Raw genomic sequence first — 21,964 nt, forward strand, 5'->3', positions numbered from 1 at the left:
GTATTATCCGTTACATAAGGGTGAGTTATTGTACTGTTGTAGGGAGTATTATCTGTTACATAAGGGTGAGTTGTTGTACAGTTGTAGGGAGTATTATCTGTTATACAAGGGTGAGTTGTTGTACAGTTGTAGGGAGTATTATCTGTTACATAAGGGTGAGTTATTGTACTGTTGTAAGGAGTATTATCTGTTACATAAGGGTGAGTTGTTGTACAGTTGTAGGGAGTATTATCTGTTATATAAGGATGAGTTGTTGTACAGTTGTAGGGAGTTTTATCTGTTACATAAGGGTGAGTTGTTGTACAGTTGTAGGGAGTATGGTATGAATGTATATGTATGTACTTTTTTATACAGTCCATGGTAAAGAGTTAAATTAATGAACATATATTGAAAGGTTTGTGTGCTTCTCTATGTTTCTCTTTACTTTCTTTTTAATTTAACTTTATAAATTATAGTTTTACACAAATCAAGAAGGAGTTTGCGAAGAAAAGTGTAAAAAAATATGTCGTAAAATTACAGGCAGTAGAGTTCTAAACCAGACCTGGGCATTCGACAGCTCCCGGGCCATTTGATTGAATCTGACTGTCCTGTTTAAGCTCATTTGGAATTACAAAATAAACATATTTTATAATTTTACCTCATGCATGGACAAAAAATGCATGGCTTTTATTTTACAGGTGTTTTTTAAATAACATTTTTTGTAAGACAACTTCACTTTTTCAGTGCTTAGTCATAACATAAACTCTTACAAGCTTGTCAAAACAATGATATTTATTCATTATTATTATTTTTTAAATAAATAAATACAATTAATATTATGCAGAACTGAGTTAAACATTTTGGCTCTCCACAATATTTTCTGTTTCTCATGTGGCCTCAATGAAAAAATAATTTCCCACCCCTGTTCTAAATGCACCGGGAAGAATTCTACCCAAAAGTTACAATTTACACAAAATAAGCACATTATTGGATACTTTAAACACAATTTCAACAAAATGAAGGTCTAAACATGTTTGAAACTTAAACTTTTTTACATGTGCAAGTGTAAAAAAAACTGATAATTATTATGTTATAATAGAAATACAAATATAGATGCTTGATATTAATAGTTAGAGTTACTTTACGCACGGTAAGTCTGATAATTAATACATTTTAATTGACTAAAATATGTACTTTTGATGAATGCAAGTGTAAAAAGAAGTGCTAAATGTTCCACTGATTATTTTATATTGATAATGAAATTGCAAATACAGAAGTTTGATTTTAACAGTGGAGAATATTACATGATGCACAGTAATTAAATGACAACAAGTGCTTGAAATTGTCCTGCATTTTAATAATAAATTACATACAAAGATGTTCACAAAGTACGAGTCAAAATGTTTGCAATTTATGAATTTTAGGCACAATTGGAAGGTGGAGAAAAAAAAAACTACACACGATTTCAATGCATCGGTAACATTTCGATAACTATTTACAGTCTTAAAGGTGCACTGTATAACATTTCACCTGCTGGAGAAATCATTGCTCTGCCTGGAATGTTCCACAGTGTGACTTTAAACGGTTCTACCTTACTTTTATTCAATTACAGGTTGTTTTACAGCTCGAAAATACATCGAAAAACAGACATTCTGACTGTGAGCGGCGTCGCCTCTGCACAGATCTTGGTCTGGGTTGGTCTCCATGAAAAGACATAGAAAAGTTACACAATGCACCTTTAATAAAGAACAAATAGTTAATTATATGACTCAAGTTTAACAACTACTGAATCCTGTAACTCCTAACCTAACCCAGAAGTTATAAAGCCTGAATCATTCCTAAACTATTTGTACATTATGAAATATGTCTTGTACTTTATTAAAGATGCACTGTGGGACTTTTTTCTGGTGGAGAGTCCGCAACCACTTGTCACCATGGAGATGTTATGGCTTAGCCCGGAATGTTACATGGTATGACTTTAAACATTTCCATCTAGCATTTATTTATTACGAGTGTTTCTGTTGCTCAAAAATATAATAATAATTCCTTCTGTGAACAGGGGCGACTCTCCACAGATCTGACCTGTAATGTAGTGTAGTGCTGTAGCCTGCTTGTATCCCTTGTGATACAGAGGTGTAATCTGTGCTTTATAATAGTGAAAAATGCATAGCACACTCAGATGGCCAATGTCCAAAAGCTTTTATTCTTACTTTGGATCACAGTACATAAAATGGTTCCCAGCGCAGGTGCTCATATAAGACAGAGCATATATGAGCACCTGGCCTGGTGACCATTTTGTGTGCTATGCATTTTTTCACTTTTATTTTGCTGTTCCTTGCATTTGAAGTCAGGCTGGCACCACCTAGTGCCTTTGCTCAATTTTATTTCTCTCCAGCGACTAGGTCAGGAATCGGAATACACTAGACGGTTTGCAAAAACCCGGAAGAACGAGTTCCAATCAGTGAAGAGCCATACATTTTGTGTTGGCAAAGATTCCCGAGATCGAGGATTTAAAGCCGGAACAAAGAGAATGTTTGGTGAATTTTATGGTAAATGGTCACATTTTTCTATAGCGCTTTTCCACCTTCAAGGCACTCAAAGCGCTTTACAACAAGGAACCACTCACCCATTCACACACCAGTGTACACAGACACTGTGGGCAAGGTGGGTTAAGTGTCTTGCCCAAGGACACAACGACAGCATTCATCTGTGGGAGCTGGAATCACACCAGCCAACCTGTGGGTCAGTGGATCTGACCGCTCAACCTGAGATGTTTATGTCGAGAGCTGGGGAAAAACGTTATTTCCCTTCTTCCTATGGGATTTGGGAAAAGCTTAATATACCAGTTAGCCCCGTTAGCAGTGCATTACATACGTCACGACCAAATAGCAGTAATTGGTTAAAGAAAAAAGTACCCGCCTACTGTCAAGCAAACAAATTCTAACGCTGCGAGGTCACACGGTTTTTACGAAGTGAAACCGGCTGATGAATCAGGCTATTGCATTTGCACCTCTAAGAACTAAGAACTTTGGTGTGCTTTTTCTGTTTCATGTAATCTATGCTTTAGACCAGGCATGTCCAAACTATGGCCCGTGGGCCAAATGCGGCCTTTAGACAAATTTTTTGGCCCTCAGGCTTCCAGGAGAATTGGCCCAAATTACCTTGCATCAATGAAAAATGTAATTTTTATTGCAAGATTTTTGAAAATCTACCTGGATAAAGCCGATATTTAATTTTTAGTGTGAGGTTTTAAGGATGCTAGCGTGAATAATGTTCTAACGTGTTAAACATGCACATATTTAAATTATTCAATGTATTGAGCACCAGTCTACAGCCCTTGATCAGCCATCTGCTTCGTCTGTGTTTAAATATGTGGCTCTTGATGAAAAAAGTTTGGACAATCCTGCTTTAAACACAATGAAAACCAAGCACTCCAAAGAAGTAAAAGTCGCACAAGGAAAAGTATCGTTAATAGGCCTCTGTTTATTTTTTTTGGCCATTTAAATAAAAGCCTTTTAACGATACTTTTCCGTATGCAACTTTTACTTTTCTGGAGCGCCTGGATTTCGTTGTGTCCAAAGTTTTGATCCAATTTCCAAGAGAACATTCTACCTTTTTGTTTTTTCTATAATCTATGCTGTTGAACATTCTAGACAAAACAATAACATCTCCATGGAGACATCAGACAGCGGAACTTCCACTCGGAATGTTACGCAGTGCAGCTTTAAGGCAAAATAAGTTGTAGTTATTATTAAGGGGTTACCAGTACATTCACTATCACAGTCATTACAGTACAGATGATTAACAAAACTACAACATATTAACTTAAAGAAATGATTAAGGATACTGGAGTAAACGGTTGGAGTTGTCGTGTCTGTTTTTGTGTATTCATAATTTAACATTTTCAAAAACATTACAAACAAAAACATTCTACTATAAATATTTTGACAATGTCCCAAGAAATTCCTGGTTGGATGAAATGTCATGATATCCAGAGAACATGCGGTAAAGCATTAAAGGTCTGACTCTTGTGAGCTTTGAGTCATGTTATAATGTTGTTTTCTCCTCAAAAACACACCGGGAGTTGTGTTTTGTTTCATTCACATGTTTGAGTAACTCTGTCCTGCACGGGTCCATTTTTGGTTTAGACCTGGTTTAGTCCTGGTTTTGTCCTAGTTTAATCCTGATTTAGACCTGGTTCAGTCCTTGTTTAGACCTGGTTTAGACCTAGTTTAATCCTGGTTTAGACCTCATTCAGTCCTGGTTTAGACCTGGTTTATTCCAAGTTTAATGCTGGTTTAGACCTGGTTTAGACTTGGTTTAGTCCTGGTTTAGTCCTAATTTAATCCTGGTTTAGACCTGGTTCAGTCCTCGTTTAGACCTGGTTTAGTCCTGGTGTAGTCCTGGTTTAGTCCTGACCTGCCTGTATGTAATTACTACCCGCCCGCCTACCCGCTCGAAAAATTCCAGAACGTTAAAACCCGCCCTTTTCAGCGACTATTTGCCCGTACCTGTGAGTACCCGACCCGGTGCAGGACTCTGACGTCAGGTATGTTTTGGAGAAGGAAACAACATTATGACACTGAACTAAAAACAGCACAATACGGCCCTTTAAATCCAGTTAAATATCGTCAAAGATGTTTACTCTGGAATGGGAAATGGACCGGTAACTTCCTGGTGAGGATCTGAAATGACAATTAGAGAAAAGCTTTTAATAATGAATGGACATTATAATATTTAGCTGTAAAATTATAACGTCATACCTTGTGTCTGGTGAATCCTCAATGCAATCCTGTAATAAACCCACAGACTGCTCTTCTAACACAGGATCTCTCTTGGTGAACTGAACAACTGAAAATAGAAAACCAAAGAAGAGGTTACGTTATATGTGTGAATGGAGGATATTTAACTGTTCCAAATTATACTGAAGGTGAGAAAGTTGAAAAGTTTGGCTGAAAAAGAAATTTTAGCCATCGGTGTGTTTACAAACGCACTCAAATCTGTTCATTATCTGATTTTTGCGCATTGTGTAACTTTTCTGGTGGAGGGTCTGTGAAACGCTTTTCTCCATGGTGATGTTACTACGTTGTCTGGAATGTTTCACTGTATGGCATTAAAAAGCAAAATCTTTTGTAAGTAAATACACTCTACCAGGATGTCCTAAAGCACTGAGTAACATTTAGTAAAAAAAATAAATAAAATAATAGCATATTCGTGGGCCTTGCACACTCTAAACAACTAACTGATTAAAGGTGCATGGTGTAACTTTTCTGGAGGAAGATCCGCAACCATCCTGTTTCCATGGAAATGTTACCACCATATTTTCCAGGCTATTAGACGCACTCTTAAGCCTCTAAGCCGGGGTGTCCAAACTTTTTTCATCAAGGGCCACATATCTAAACACAGACGAAGCAGAGGGCCGATCGACGGCCGTAGACTGGTGCTAAATACAGTGAATAATTGAAATATGTGCATGTTTAACACGTTAGAATGAACCATCAGTCTTTATTCATGCTAAAATCCTTAAAACCACACACTAAACATGAAATATAAGGTAGATTTTCAAAAAACTTTAAGTAAAAGTAAAAAAATATTTTTTAATTGATGCAAGTTCATTTGGGCCAATTCACCTGGAAGTCTGAGGGCCAAGAAAAAATTGTCTGAGGGCCACATTTGGCCCCCGGGCCATAGTTTGGACATGCCTGCTCTAAGCCCATCAAAAAACGACCGCTCGCCTCGCAATCCAGAGCGCCCCATACACGAATCCATTCAGGTGTCCCAGCACGACTTCAGTAAACTACAAAGCCGCACCACCCGCAGCGCACGCAAACACACACGGAGCAGACAGCGACCGCACAGCCAAACACACCCACAGACACACTCATCACTCCACGCCAACGAGGAACGGAACGGAGGAACGAAGCGAAAAAGCGAGTGCAATGTGCCACTTCTAGACACAACTGAACAACTGAGTCACTGCAACACGCCGAGTCCCACCGTGAACAAAGCAACAAACAAAGTCCCACTGACCCATCCAACTGTTGTGTTTCGTTTAAAGTCCGGTGCGGTTTATTTGTGAAAAAAGTTCGAAAATAGACCATTTAATGACAGTGCGTCTTATAATCCAGAGCGCCTAATAGTGCGGAAAATACGGTACTTTGCCTGATGTCTCCCACCATATGGCATTAAACTGAACTGTCTAAGTGAAGACAAGTAGGTGATGCCAATAGGCCATGATTTTGTTCAGGGGTCACCAAACTTTATAGCTCCTGACTGTGATCAGGGACGGAGTCAGGTCGGCGGTATAACAGAATTGTTTGACCCTGACAGCGCAGATTATATTCTTTGAAAACGGCGGCCACATTACATATCAGACAAACTGCACACTCCTCACAACAAAAAAATAACTGGTCGTCCACTGTTCTTTGAAAACTCGGCACTCTCTGTGAAGTTTTCGTACTTTTAACACTCGCCATTTTGCTGTCCTAAACTGCACTACAGAACTCTGCGTGTGCGTTGACTGTCACTGTTTGATCTCGAGTTTGTCAGGTGATGAAAATTTGGCAGCAAATGTAAATACATCATATAATAATTTAAATATGTATGTTCAATATATTCAACTGGTGGGGGGCCGAGGGGCTGCGGGCCGGTCAAAGGGGTGTGGCCTTAGTTTGATGTCTCCTGATTTAGTTTGTCGCATACTTTGAAAAAAAAAAAAGATTTTGTTCATTATTTAATGTTTTTTGTTCTTCCAGTTGCATTAACTCATACAAATTATACATCAGATGAAGTTTTTTACTCTTATTTAAGTAATTTCTTGGACTACTACTTTGTAATTGTACTTGAATAATATTATTTTAAAGTAACAGTACTCTAACTTGAAGAAAATCCTTGGCTATTGTACCTATGTCTGCTCAAATGTAAAAAATACTTCAGCTATTTTCTTTTTTGTACAACCAGAAACAAATACAAATTGTGATCTTCATTATAATCCATACCAGAGTTTTTAATCTTTCCAGCTGTAGTGGCTCCGTTTCTGTCCTCTGCGTAACGCTCCCTCCACGTCTAAAACACAGAAATAAAACTCATTTGTAACATGTTTTCAGCATCAGTAAAAGAAAGTTTGTTAAAAGTCTCACCGCTCCACGATTGTCTCCCTCCATTTTCTGTTTTTTTCTTCTCTCTGCAAAAGAAAACACTCAAAAGTTTGCATGTCACATCAGGAACTTGTGCCCTCTCTGTTTGGGTCATGGATATTCGATTAATAAAAAACGATTTGTTTTCTTGTATATGCACTAAATACTAATATAAACTGACCAAGAAAAAACTGCATTACCATAATAAAAAAAGGAAACAAACTCTTATTTGTGAATAATATTAAGTATATTCTATATCACGAGATAGACAGAAATCGTCACCCAACTGAAAGAAAATATTTTTAGTTTAGTCTTTATGTGAAGGGACATTGTACAGAGACATTAAAATAATAAAAAGTTGTTTCCATTTACAGTCATTAAATTAATTAAAGGTCCTATATTACACAAAATTGATTCTTGTGAGTTTTAAGCCATGTTATAATGCTGTTGCCTCCTCAAAAACAGACGTGGAGTTGTGGTTTGTTTCATGCACATTACACGTTTTAATCTGTGTACATCTCCAAAGCTCAAAATGCTCTGTTCCACCTTGTGATGTCATGAAGTGGTAGTTTTCAAGTTAACATAAGATGTTTGAGAGAAGAATTCAGCCTAAAAGTGCAGGATTTGTGAGTTAAACTTGTGTGAATGAAACATTTAAACTCCAGGTATTAAAGCATTTTAACATAGATCAGAAAATATTGTAATATGGGACCTTTAAATTATTAAACTATAATCATCAAGTGTTTACCTCTTCTTATAAGGTCTTTTCCTTCATCCACAAGATCAGACGTAATTTCATCGTCTGAAATGTACTGATGGAAGCCCAGGAGATTCAAACAGCGAGAACCGAAACTACAGACATAGAAACATGATATCGTGTTTGTGGTTTTTGCTTGGTTGCCGCTGAGGTTTTCAAAGATGAATGACTTACTTGTAATACGTGGCAAAGCAGAGTAACAGAATGAGCATGGGGTAGTAAATGTAGAACCCGTTAGAAATGAAGGACAGCAGACTCATCGAACCCATGACCTAGGGATAAATAAATACAATTAAAAATGTAATGCTTATTGGATTATTGAAATAACACAATGTCCTCCTGAAAAACTGAATAAGACCTGGTTCATGTTTGTATAATCCAGTCATTTAAATCTCTAATATGTTCAGAAATGCCTGTGATTCTTGTATTAGTTTAGCAGTTCATATTTGAGTCTGGGCGTGTCTAAAATCTCAACTGAATCCAAATTTTAAAACATCTTGAGCTCAATATTTGACAGAAAATGTAAATAAAAAGCTTTCTTAAATTCTTCAGCGTAACTCACAGACGTGTAGGATGTTGGAATGATCTGCTGTGAAACCGATGAATCCATGTGAATAAGGCCGAGGAAGTTAAGGCACAAAGGAGGCGTCAAACGGCAAAACAACCTGAAAGAACAAGATTTAGATTAAAATCCATCTTCGTCTGATTTATCTGGGGCTGAGCAGAGATGCCCAGACTTCCACCACCCCAGACACTTCCGCCGGCTCTTCGAGTCGTTCCCAGGCCAGCCAAGAGAGACAGTCCCTCCAGTGTGTCCTGTCCTCCCCAGAGCAACCTCAGCTGCTCCTCTCGACATGGAGGTGCAGCGGCTCTACTCCGAGCTCCTCCTGCGTGACTATGCTCCTCACCCCGTCTCTAAGGGAGACAGTCACTCTGAGGAGGAAACTCAGTTAACAGCAAGTGTCTGACTTCCTGTCCTTTCAGCCTTTAACCAAAGCTCATGACCAGGACTGAACCAGGACTGAACCAGCACTGAACCAGGAGTGAACCTGGGACCACAGGTGAGAGAAGGACCAGCAATCTAAACCAGGACTAAACCAGGACTGAGCCAGAAGTGAACAGGACTAAACCAGGAATAAAACCAGGACTGAACCAGGACTAAACCAGGACTAAACCAGGACTGAGCCAGAAGTGAACAGGACTAAACCAGGAATAAAACCAGGACTGAACCAGGACTGAACCAGGACTAAACCAGGACTAAACCAGGACTGAACCAGGACTGAACCAGGACTGAACCAGGACTGAACCAGACTGAACCAGGGACCATAGGCGAGAGCAGGAACATAAATCACGAGCTTTGCCTTTTGTCTCAGATAAAATATTGTACTGTATTGAAATCGACAGTGGTACTTACATGCCACTGAACAGCAGGCTGTAGGAGTCGGTCTGATGGTGCGGGACCAGGTAATAGTAGTTAAAAAATCTGATGCTGAAGACGGTGGAGTAAACACAGACACAGAGGAAGAGGATGCCAACAAAGCACACCATCTGCAGAGAACAAAAAAAAAAAACATTATACACACGAATCTCTACGTTTGTTTCGGGATCTTTTAAGCTGAACGCTGCACCTGCCTCAATACAGATGTAGTTGTAATGTTTTTCTGCCGTTTGTACAAAGACGGCGAAGAGGGAGAGCACTGGCTTGGTGCTGAAAAACGTGCACTCGGACCAGACCACGGTGACGGAGAGGAGGCACAGGAGCACGGCCACCATCTTATAGAACACCTGCTTCAGAACACACTCCCAGTACCACTCTGTGAAAGACACGAGATGATTATTTTTTAGCTATAAATACTAAAATTACAACAGCATGAATTACGGCTGAGCAATTCAAGGGCCTGTACCTTTACTTTTTTCACGTTTGATCAAAATGTGTCTTGCCCCAGTACAGATATATTATATAAGCAGCTCTGGAGGTCAAAATAAGTCTAAGTCTGCATCAAATTATAAAACGTTTCAAATTTTTATTGATAATCAGGAAGTACGTGTTAGCCTGCTAGTCGTTGTTAGCTTCAATGTGACGACAAAACTGGTTTCTGGCTGTTCTGAAAAGCATTTATTAACTCGTGAGGAATAACTTTGGACGACTACAAAGCCTTTAAAATGTACTAGTTGTATTTTTCACGTTTTTAAGGTGCTATATTTTTTGGACTAAGAAGTTGCTCCGGAGTATCGCACCAGCCAAAAAATGTGTAATGAAGAAGAAAAAAAAACATATATAAGTCGAACTTTTTTGGGGAAATTTATTTTATAACATCAGAGACCAGGAACCGATATTTCATCTTGAAAGTCAAGTTCTAGTAAAAACAATAGAAGAGAGAACAACAGACTGTTAACGTCACATATGAACAGTTCTTCAGATAAATTATAACATAAACAACAGAGCAGAACAAGTTTAACAAACTCTCCATCTCACTCCAAATCACTAAATCCATTCAATTCTTCATCCTCGGTGTCACTTCTGAACAACTCCACGACCTCTGGAGGTAAACAGAGCGCCGCTTCCTCTTCTGTGTCGCTGTCTTCAGACTCAGCATCAGTTCCAGTTAGAATTATTCTGGCCTTTCTGAATCCTGACAGGATGGTTTCGGTGTCACTGAAGTCCAGGCTTTGTCCGTCCATCCAGTGACTTCCAGGAAAGTTTCATGGTGCATCCTCCTGGTTACCGTGTAGCTGTGTTCTCCATCCCCGCTTTCTCCAGTCCCTCACAAGTTTCTCACTCACTCCAAACTTTCTTTCTGCTGCTCGATTACCGTTTTCGGGCTGAATATTTCACGACTTGCAGCAGGACAGAGGCTCTTTCTGCCGGAGACATGTGCAGTAGAGCCAAGTGACAGTGGTACAGGAGGAACAGGAGCAGCAGATACTGACACACAAGACTAGAGCCTCTCACGACTTCAGTGTGAAAATTTTAATATATAAATCGCACTGGAGTATAAGTCGCAGGAAACACCCAAACCATGAAAAAAGTGTGACTTATAGTCCGAAAAATACAGTAGTTTTCCTAATTACTGGACAAGAAATGTATATTACTTATTACTTACAAAATATTTATCTGTTCTGCGGCAAGACACATTTTTCTCATATACATGGGAAAGAAATTTGGTATAAGGCCTTTAATAATTTTCTTTTCAGCTAAAATTACATAATTGCATTTCCAAAACACAGTATAGGTGAACAATGTGTCTGCTGTATAAAACTCACCAACAGAGGGCGTATAGAGGAACTTTTGGACCCATCCCGCAGGTTGATCTGAGTCGAAGCTGTGCATGAAGTACCTGACCGGAGAGGCCTTACTCTTAGACACATCTTCTAAATGAAACGCCTGGTTTAAGAGGAGGGGCCACTGCACCAGGACACGGTTGCTCCTCTGCACACAAAGGATCACCTACGAGGCAAGTCAGAATGTGACGTTTGGGCACCTTCTGTTTTCCCCTGTATTTTTATTGTTGTCTATTTTTTGCAGTATTTTTCACAGTTTTGTTTTTTGCAAGTTATTCCTATTTTTGAACGTTTAAAGTTTTTTTTTTCAGGATTCCAGCTCTTTTTCATTCAAATTTCAAAACTTTTCCATGTCTTTTTCATGATCTAAAGTGAATTTTCCATGACTTTACAGCATCACATGTGTAGAATTGATCAGACTTTTAGGACTAAATATGAAATGTTAACCCGTTCCACTCACCTAATGGTTTGGTATTAAAATTTTTTAACATTCAAAATATTGTCAGTGCTTTTATTGTCGTCTCTTTTAAACAAAAGGTAGCCAGGCTGGCGCCACCTAGTGCCTCCGCTCAATTTCAGTTTTCTCCAGCAACTAGGTCAGGAATCGGAAAACACTAGACGGTTTGCAAGAACCCCGGAAGTGCAAGTTCGGGCACCAGCCAATCAGCGAAGAGCCAGACATTCTGTGTTGTCAACGATTAGACGTTATTGCCCTTCTTCTTACGGGATTTGGGAAAAGCTTAATATACCAGTTAGCCCATGTAGCTGCGCATTACATACGTGACAACCAAATAGCAGCGACTGGTTAAATAATACAAGTACCCACCTACTGTCGAGCGAATGAATTCTAACACTGCGAGGTCAGACGGTTTGTATGAAGTGAAACGAAGTGAAACCGGCTGATGAATCAGGCTAAACAAAAGGTACATATGCTCAGAAATAATCATAACAGCCTAATGATAATTTAACAGGACACTGTAGTTGTGTTAAAGAGATACTAAAATTCCATGACTTTTTCAGGCCTGGAAAATGACAGTTTCAGTTTCCATGACTTTTCCAGGATTGCCATGACTGTGGGAACCCTGTTTTTTTTGTTTGCTCCTAATTTCTGCCTAGGAGTCTTTAAATAGCACAAGTCCAGCGTGCTCGCTCTCGTCCTCGCACTGGGGAGCTGCCTCCTGCTGGATCCAGTGCCGATTTGTTAGTTGTTTTTGTTAGCCTCGCCTTTTTTGTTTGCCCTGGTGAGTCCAGACGTCCTGTTTTCGTTTGTTAGTTTATATAGTAGTTTATATAGGGATAGTTTTTGGGGTTGTGTTTTCGTTGTGTGTGCACTGGCAGCTCTGATGGCCTGTCCAACACACCGTCCTTATTTTATGTTGACCAGCTCACCTGGGTCTTTTCCTTTGGTACGTTGTTTTTTTGTTGGACACGAGTTAAAGGTTCTTAAAATAAAAAAAATAAAAAATATTTAATCCTTAACTTTGTTTTCCATGTCCGTTATTACATATGTTTTGGTTTATTTTGGGTCGTAACAAAGAAACACAACTGGTACTTTGTAGTGAGTGTGTTCTACATGTATGTCTATGGAGGGATGTTCAGCTGTTGCTATGGGGCCACAGTGGACAAACACAGCAAACAAAGCCAACAAAAGTTTTAAGATGGATTTAAACAACGCATTTTCCAGAGTCTGGGATCAATACAAGTGTTCATCCGGTTTACGTGTTTGATTTTCAACAAAAGAGGTGTGAATGAAGTTGTCTGACTAAAAGAATCCAAACTGCAAGTACCTTTTTGTGGAGTGTAACTAGTCCTCCAACGCTGGGAGTAACGTGTGAAACAGGTGAACCGTCTATTTCTCTGGTCATTTCCTCCTGGTACACAGCCGGACACTGGAATCAGATGAAAAAAAAACATGAATACTGCTCTGGATCTTAGAATGAGAGCAGGACATCGTCTGACCAGTTCAGGCTGACCAGATGTCAATTTTTAACTGGGATAGTCCCAGTTATGAGCCCTGTGTCCCCCGTCCCAGTAGAGTTATTCAAAACCAGTGACTTGTCTCAGTTTTATACAAGAAATGTCCCAGGTGTCCCTATTTTTGACCAATTTGATCTAAACCAGGACTAAACTAAGACTAAACCAGGACTATAACAGGTCTAAAACAGGACTATCACAATTTTTGTCTAATTTGATCCCCACCAACAGTAAAGAGGAGCATAAAATGTCATTTAGCCAAAATATAGAAATCTGTGTTGGCGAATGATCACAAGAATGACACAAAAATGCACAATCTTACACGTTCTTTTCCCAATTTTATTCATACCAACCATCCTAACCCCAGTGTGTCCCAGTTTAGAATTCTGAAAATCTGGTCACCCTAGACCAGCTGAGTCTTAATTAAAACGTGTTAAGTTATTTGTTACTCACTGAACACTGGAAAAAGATGGGGACAATGGTCAAATGTTTCTATTGATTACATTCTACTTTGCCATGAGAATTCAAAAAGGTAAAGGCACAAATGTTGAACCTCATAATTCATCTGAGCAGCTCACATTTGAGTTAAACATTACTGACTGATCCTGTGATATTATTTGAAACTGAAACTGTAATAAGAACAGCTGAAGTAGCTCTTGTTTTTACCTTTGATATGATGGTATCCACACGTTTCCTTAAAGAATTGTTGCTGTTTACAGACTGATGCACAGCAGCAACCTCCTGGAAAACAAGAAAAATACATCATGTAATTACAAAAAATAGTATCTAGGATTTTCATTTAATATAACAAATCAATAAATCAAAATCCAATTAGACCAGGCATTTTCAAATTGGGTGTGTGAGCCTCCCCTTAGAGTACATAAAGACAGCTGCCCCCACCCCCCACCCCCCCGCCCAAACTCCCCTCCACCTGTCCTCCCCCACACAGGACTTTGAAGTAAATGCATCTTATATTTTTTAAGATTGCATTTTCTTTTTTTTTTTTTAAAGTGCATTCATAAACCATTTTTGTAACAGCAAATAAAGTCCAACTTCATGCAGGACTAATTGAGGCGACTTTTAACATTACTGAACATCAGTAGGACACGAAGACTAAACCAGGACTAAACCAGGTTTAAACCAAGACTTAACCAGAACTAAACCAGGACTAAACCAGGTCTAAACCAGGACTAATCTTGGACATGAGAGAGAGAGGGAGAACCCTGAGCCTGCAAAACAGGTTGTCTGCAAAGCGTGATTGGGCAATGGCTGCTCTTAGCCCTGTGGGGAGCGGAGCTCTGCATCAGTCCTTCGTGACTCCAGGTATGTTCTGATGACATACCAACATGGTTTAAAGCTCACAAGAGTAAATTTTGTGTAATATAGAACCTTTAAATTACAGGTAACAGGTGACACTCTCTCACCTCCATAACATCGGCGAGATCCTCCTCTGCAGCTGCCTTTTCTATCGCCATTTTAGCCACTTTAAAATAGGTCTTGTTGAGGAGGTAGGTCGGGTTTGACGAGAGCCAACAGGAGCGTGGGATTTCGACCAGCCCATAGCCCAACAGCAGAACCAGGAGGAACAGACCCCACGTGTTGGCTGCCGTGATACAGACCGTCTGGAGCTCCCGACTGAAAACACAAATAAAGCTTTAGGATCATTAGGATCATGTGTTTAAACATCCTAATTAGCCCTAAGCAAGCTTTCAAAGTTTGTTTTTGAAAAGGTCTATAGGGTAAAATGAAGGGGAATTTTCATTTGGCCTGGTGGCTTAACATGACTCATGTCTCTATGGAAACAGATTAATGTCTAGTATGGAATATTCTAGGCAAAGCAATAACATCTCAACAGATAGATGATAATCTACAAGAAAAGTTACAGTTTTTAAAGACACATAGATATATTTAAACTCTTTCCAAAAACTCACAATTTGAATTTCCACTTGAGATGTATGACCACATATATGAGGAGAGAGACAAAGATGACGAGGTAGGTCCCGTAGTAGATTGCATTCTTGATTAGAGCTGTTTTTATTTTCCCCATTCTGGAGAAAGCTCCTGACTGAGCGTAGGACTGCATGAAGGGCAGCAAAAGCCTGAACCAAAACACAATATTTAAAGTAAACATTTAAATATACACTATACATATATACAACACACATTAATAAAAACATTCAGAAAATCTCAAAAATAAGTCTTGCAGTAGAGGTGGGCATTATATCAAAAAAATTGTTTTGGACATCATGGTAATTTAAAATATCTGGTACATATAAAAAGGAGAACAATTTTGATCATTTAATTAATTAATAAGTGGATTTATATAGTGCCTTTCAAGAAACCCAAAGCACTTATGGTGGATTATTCATTCACTCCACACACACACACTATTGCAGTCACAGCTGCCCACACCACATTCATACCAGGAAATGTGACGCAAAACCACTGGTGCTCCACTGTAACACCTGATTAGATAAAAGAAAATGTTTTAAATTGTAATTTCTGCAATTGTTTAAATTTTACAATAAAATACTATTTTGTGCAATCGCTGAACCTCAACCAAGCACCTTTCCGATGGGATGCAAAAAAATATGGGCTGTTCTGATTTGACTTATTATAAAAAATTGTTTTAAAAAAGTTTTTTAGTAACATGTATGTAAAAGGGGCCCACCATGTTAGAAACTGTGAGGTCCAGTACACGACTCTCCAGAACACGGGCAGGACCCCCTCAGGGATGTAACTCCACGGCTGCTCACACTCTTCACTGCACAGTTACATAAACACAACACGTTAAAACACAACATGGTCACATTATTATGAATGAACTGGGCATGGAGCAAAACTGTCTCTGATCTGAATCTCATTCACTACCTAAAGCCCAGCACCTGCAGCCAGTCATGAGTCAGTGCTAGTGCAGCCTCTGCAGCTCAGTGAGGGAATTCTGGAGGTTCTGATCTTTCACGTGAGACATGCCCATACACTGAGAATGAGGCAAACTTTGTCCTCTATCTGAAGGTTAATTTACTGGCAGCCCAGATTCAGATGTGATTGTTGTAGCTTTTTAAAAACAAAAGTAAGGCTACACTTATTTCCTTTAATCATTTTTCATCCATCGTTCAAAAGAGGCAAGTATTGCATTTCTAAAGATTGCCACATGGGGTCAGTAGAGTGTCTTACCTTGCAGCGGCACTGTTGGCAAGGCATCGTTTATAGATGGTCTGAAACAACAAAATAAGCAGCAGATGAGCCAACAACAATTTAAAATAAAAAGGTATTTCTACTAAATGGAATAAATGCTATGAAAGTGGAAAAACAGGTACAAACTAAATATTGAGCAGAGCTGTAGACTTTTGTGTGTGTTATGAAACCATAGCAGCTCCTTCATATTTAAAATGTATTTTGGGAGCTTACAGTAGAACATGTTATTACTCATCATTATCACTGACTGATAAGGTTCCAAAGGTTGTAATATCATCATTGTCATCATTCTAGTTACTCATATTTCTCTGTTTACATAGTTTATAGCTTATATCCTCCTTTAAGTTGACAAATGCCTAGAGCAAGTCTTTATACTACCACAAATTTCTTTAGGTAAATACAGCCTAGGGTTGTTAAAAGTATTGATCGACTACTTCATACTAAAACTGGTATTGAATCTAGACAGTCATGTCTAGTTATTTTCGTCATATGAGAAATAATCTAACAACAAACTTGGCAAATATGTGTTGGAATTCAGTTATTTTGCTGCACATAAATTATTGCATAACTAGTTGGACTCTGACAAGCAAAACTACTCTTAAATTAGCTGAAACTGTCTTTTTAAAAAAAACACTTAAGGTATTAGATAAAAAGCCCATAAAAATTGCTAAATACTTGACAAATACAAATTCCTAAATTGGGACAACACAATTAAATATGCTGATTTAATTTTAGTATACAAAGGTTTTATTAATCTTGCTGCACCTCCAATGAAGAAGTTTGTGAAAAGCAATTCAAATCACAAAACCAGAGCAGACTCTAGAGGAGACTGCTCTGTGCCGTTTAGGAAAAGTGCTTTTGGACAGCTCTCTTTTGCTTATCGAGCAGATCAAACATGGAAAACAGTGCCTGCATATATATGAGAACTTTCAACACTGGCAGCATTTTCTAAAGCTTTAAAACAGTGGTTGTTCAATGGTCAAATATGTTGCCATGTTTAACCAAATTACATTTTCTTTTATTTTGAGGGATGGTTGGTTTAACTCTTGGTTTAACTCTTAAACTCTTGACTTTGAACTTTAAATGAACTGTTTGAAATTAATTGTATGTACAGTGAGTGTGTTGTACGTATAGTGAGTGTGCTGGCGTTATGTACTTTTGTGTGATTGTTGTTGTACTTTTCCTTGACCTGTAGATGATTTTACATCAACCTGCCGAGGGACTGAAGATGGAAATTAACCACACTAGCTATAATCTTTACATATTAACATTTTTATGTTCATTAATATGTGCTGTCCCTTTACAAATAAATAATTAAGAAATAAGTAATATGAGCACGCAAAAAAAAAGTCACATTCACAAACAGAAATTAGCCTTTCCTGAATAGCTTTAGAATCATTTTGAGCTGTATCAGAACAAGTATTAGAGCACATAGACTAGTATACGCCCATGGACCACTGAGGGATTACACAGCTATATATAAGACCACATGCGAATAGAAAAGAAAGTACTATTTAATGTTTTTTTTAATTATTATCATTGTGGTATCAGAATCTGTATTGAAATCAAGTCTGAAATTGTAGTACTGTTACAAAATTCCTTATACCTAACTAACTTGACTGGATTGCTCAGCATACAAATAAAATAAATAAAATAAATAAGTGTAATAAGTACCGTGCTGACGTCAAAGGGGAGGATGAATACGATGAGGAAGCAGAGGTACCAGGCCAGCAGAGTCCCCAAAAGCACGAGTCGCTGCTGCCTCTTCAGGTCTCCATATCTGTGCAGGAGGAACAGGGCCAAGAAGAAAACCAGAACAACCACAACCGCGAGCACCGCACCACTCATAACGCCCGATGAATGAAACTATGTTAAGGTCTCATGACGAAGAGGAGGCCTAGGCGACAGACAGAGACAGAGACAGAAAATTACCAGAGTATGAGCGGAATGGGTAAAATGATTTGTATAATTGAATACAAAGCTATTATCACATGACAGCAATTAGAGAACAGCAGAAGAGGGCTGTACTTAAAATATCTGCAATAAATCTTTACAGAATTCTTGCATTACAGGTATTGATACAGAAATGTGTATCTTTTAAACTACAAACATTTATTATAAATTTGTAACACACTTATTAATCACTTAATTATTCGCTGGGCTAAAAAGGTGACTTATTCAAAGGGAAATTGTTTTAGGAGATTAAAAGGGCCCATATTTACGGAAGCCGAGAGGGGTCACAACAAACGCAAACGCCGCAACAAATACAAATGCGACAACACAACAAAAAGCCACAACACACCAAAAAAAAGCCACAAAGGAAATGACCGCGGGACTCTATTTTAATGCAAACGCCGCAACAAATACAAACGCCACAACACAAATGCAAATGCCGCAACACATTAAAAAGCCACAACACATCAAAAAGCCACAACGGAAGTGACCGCGGGACTCTATTTTCCGACTGACCGATCAAGCGGCAAGTGAAGAAGAAGAACTACAACGTGAAAAGTAAAGGAACGGAGAAGTTGGAAACATAAGTAAAAGTAATTTATTGTTTTATCATTATTTGTTTCACGTTGTAGTTCTTCTTCTTCACTTGCTGCTTGATCGGTCCGTCAGAAAATAGAGTCCTGCGGTCATTTCCGTTGTGGCATTTTAATGTGTTGTGGCTTTTTAATGTGCATTTGCGTTTGTGTTGTGGCGTTTGCATTAAAATAGAGTCCCGCGGTCATTTCCGTTGTGGCTTTTTTTGGTTTGTTGTGGCTTTTTGTTGTGTTGTCACATTTGTATTTGTTGCGGCGTTTGCGTTTGTTGTGACCCCTCTCGGCTTCCGTACATACTGGTCTTAACAACACAAACAAGAGATTACTCTATATTCTATTGGCAGCAAGTAAAAAGGCAATAACAAGGAAGTGGCTTAAACCTGAACGACCGACAATTCAGAACTGGACAGACATTGTGCAAGAGATCTACACGATGGAAAAGGTTTTATTTTTATTGAAAGTGCAGCTGGACTTATTTTACAAGATGTGGTCTAAATGGGCAGAGCACGTAAAGCCGGTGAGATCAGGCGTCATATAAAACTACTTCATAGCTGCAATATTCTGTTAAACTGTGAAAGAGGTTCCCTGGCTCCTCAACCTGTTCCGAGTTTGTGTATGTTTTCTAAAAATGTAAAAGCAGGAACGTGTGATTTCAATTTATACATGGCAAGGTGTAATCTGCTTTCTCAATAAAAAGTAAAATTGGAAAAGGGCCCATATTACCACTATTTTCTGATCTATCTTAAAATGTTAGGAGGTCCCGGGGAAGACCCAGGACACGCTGGAAGGACTACGTCTCTGGGGATGTCTTGGGATACCCCCGGAAGAGCTGGAGGGAGGGAGTGTGCGTGGAGAGGGAAATCTGGGCCTCCCCGCTCAGACTGCTGCCTCCGTGACCCGGCCCCAGATAAAGCAGAAGAAAACTGATGAATGGATGGAAGTTAAAATGTTGTTTCCTCATCACAAACACGCCTGAAGTTGTGTTTTCTTTTATTCACACATGTTTAACACAGAAACCCTGCATATTTAGGTTCTTTAGTTCTTCTCACAAACAGAAAACAGACAATTTCTATTGAACTAAAAGTAAACGGTAGCTGTTATATTGACAAACTACCACTTCATGACATCACAAGGTGGAACAGAGCATTTTGAGCTTTGGAGATTCAGACAAACTAATAATAAAGGGTTACTCAAAATGTGTGAATGTAACAAAACACAACTCCAGGTATGTTTTATGAGGAGGTAACAACATTATAACATGGCTTAAAGCTAACAAGAGTGCATTTTGTGTAATATAGAACCTTTAAATAAAAGTTTTTGTTGTCACGGTCAATACCAGCCTACCAGTACATGACCACAATTAAATCTTCTTTGTCAGAATTGTACATTTAGTACTACTGCAGAATTGGAAGTTTATGTACTGTGAAAATGGGGAAACGAAAACAGCTAAAATTACATAATACATAAGATTTCGTGGGTACACTGCCTTGACAACACATTTTACGGTCTTTTTATGCGCTGATTGCTGCTATTTGTACCATAAATGTCTTACTACAAGTCATATATCAAAAACAAGCGGTTCATTCATTGCTTAACATTTCCTAACATCTGTTTATTACTCCAAGAATGCGATGATGAAACATAGGTAAGGTAGAGCGCGTTTGCTGTGGTTTAATGAAATAACAAAAGACGTTTTACTTTGTTGAAATCACTTAGAAATATTAGATTACTTATAATACATGTTCAAAGTTTGACAGATAAGATAATGTCACTTGGGTTTGTTTTTCGTTGCAGGCTAACACGTTGCTCCCTTTCTATCGGTTTAACACTACTCTTGTTCTGAATGAGATTATCCTCAGTTAAATGTAAAAAATAAAATAAAACTTGTATTAATTTGCATTGTCATACCTTTATTCTCGGTATTTTCTTTCATAAGAGAGTGTACGGTTACACGGTGTTCCCATGCTGCTCACAGAAAACTGTACACAACAACCTTTGAAACGTGATGACGTAATGCCAGCGTGTCTTCCATGGTGTCTCCTTGTTTGTTTTATGCCGCGCGGGATTGTGGGTATTGTAGTTCACATAGTGTTCCGACAGTAGATTTGTAGTTTACTGTATAATTATTAGTTTATTTGTAAAAGATTCAACAAAAACAGACTCGAGAATTATTTTTTACACATTCACAAAAATATATTAACAAAATTAAACATCCATCCATTTTCTTCCACTTATACGGGGCAGCCGAGAGACATAGTCCCTCCAGCGTGTCCTGGGTCTTCCCCAGGGCCTCCTCCCGGTGGGATATGCCCAGAACACCTCCTGAGGAAGGCGCCCAGGAGACATCTGGAACAGATGCCCGAGCCACCTCATCTGGCTCCTCTCGACGTGGAGGAGCAGTGGCTCTACTCCGAGCTCCTCCCGTGTGACTGAGCTCCTCACCCTATCTCTAAGGGAGCGCCCAGCCACCCTGCGGAGAAAACTCATTTCGACCACTTGTATCCACGATCTCGTCCTTTCAGTCACTACTCAGAGCTCATGACCATAGGTGAGGGAAGGAACGTAGATTAAGCGGTAAATCAAGAGCTTTGCCTTTCGGCTCAGCTCCCTCTTCACCACATCGGTCCGATACAGCGACCGCATCACTGCCGAAGCTGCACCGATCCACCTGTCAATCTCATGCTCCATCCTCCCCTCACTCATGAACAAGACCCCAAGATACTTGAACTCCTCCACTTGAGGCAGGAATTCTCCACCACCCTGGAGAGGGAAGACACCTTTTTCTGGTCGAGAACCGTGGCCTCAGACTTGGAAGAACTGATCCTCATCCCAGTTGCTTCACACTCGGACTCGTACAAAAACCACACTGCTCCTCCCGGATCCGATGTTCGACTTTCGGCCGGATTCTCCTCTCCAGTACCCTGGAATAGACCTTACCTGCTGAAGAGACGTGTCAGCCAAGACAGCCCCACAATATCCAGAGACTTAAGATACTCAGGACAGATCTCATTCACCCCCGGAGCCACCAAGGAGCTTGCCAACCACCTCAGTGACTTCGGCCAGGGTGATGGATGAATCCGCCTCCGAGTCCC

At 39.2% G+C, this 21,964-nt stretch overlaps 1 protein-coding gene across 4 annotated transcripts; it reads right to left on the minus strand.

Moving 5' to 3' along the window:
* Nucleotides 1-1,315: 1,315 nt before the first annotated feature.
* LOC110153485 (G-protein coupled receptor-associated protein LMBRD2B-like) lies at nucleotides 1,316-20,908 on the minus strand. Of its 4 annotated transcripts, XM_055161569.1 has the most exons (19): nucleotides 20,781-20,865; nucleotides 19,596-19,795; nucleotides 18,001-18,223; nucleotides 16,306-16,346; nucleotides 15,800-15,892; nucleotides 15,060-15,227; nucleotides 14,553-14,763; nucleotides 13,795-13,869; nucleotides 12,942-13,043; nucleotides 11,137-11,320; nucleotides 9,505-9,686; nucleotides 9,287-9,420; nucleotides 8,435-8,537; nucleotides 8,047-8,144; nucleotides 7,864-7,967; nucleotides 7,119-7,162; nucleotides 6,978-7,044; nucleotides 4,743-4,830; nucleotides 1,316-4,664 (listed from the first exon to the last, which is right to left on the minus strand). In XM_055161569.1, the coding sequence occupies exons 3-19, from the start codon at nucleotides 18,172-18,174 to the stop codon at nucleotides 4,601-4,603; spliced, it is 1,932 nt and encodes a 643-aa protein (XP_055017544.1). In that variant the 5' UTR covers nucleotides 18,175-18,223; nucleotides 19,596-19,795; nucleotides 20,781-20,865; the 3' UTR covers nucleotides 1,316-4,600. The 4 variants fall into 4 exon arrangements, with proteins under 4 accessions (XP_055017544.1, XP_055017543.1, XP_055017541.1 ...); XM_055161568.1 differs by having other exon boundaries at nucleotides 9,287-9,686; nucleotides 19,596-19,756; nucleotides 20,781-20,871; XM_055161566.1 differs by having other exon boundaries at nucleotides 9,287-9,686; nucleotides 20,781-20,866.
* Between the last annotated feature and the right edge of the window lie 1,056 nt (nucleotides 20,909-21,964).

The sequence above is a fragment of the Boleophthalmus pectinirostris genome, unplaced genomic scaffold (assembly GCF_026225935.1).
Source record: "Boleophthalmus pectinirostris isolate CB_2022bp ecotype Guang Dong unplaced genomic scaffold, ASM2622593v1 HiC_scaffold_4, whole genome shotgun sequence".
In the NCBI taxonomy this organism is placed as follows: Eukaryota; Metazoa; Chordata; class Actinopteri; order Gobiiformes; family Gobiidae; genus Boleophthalmus; species Boleophthalmus pectinirostris.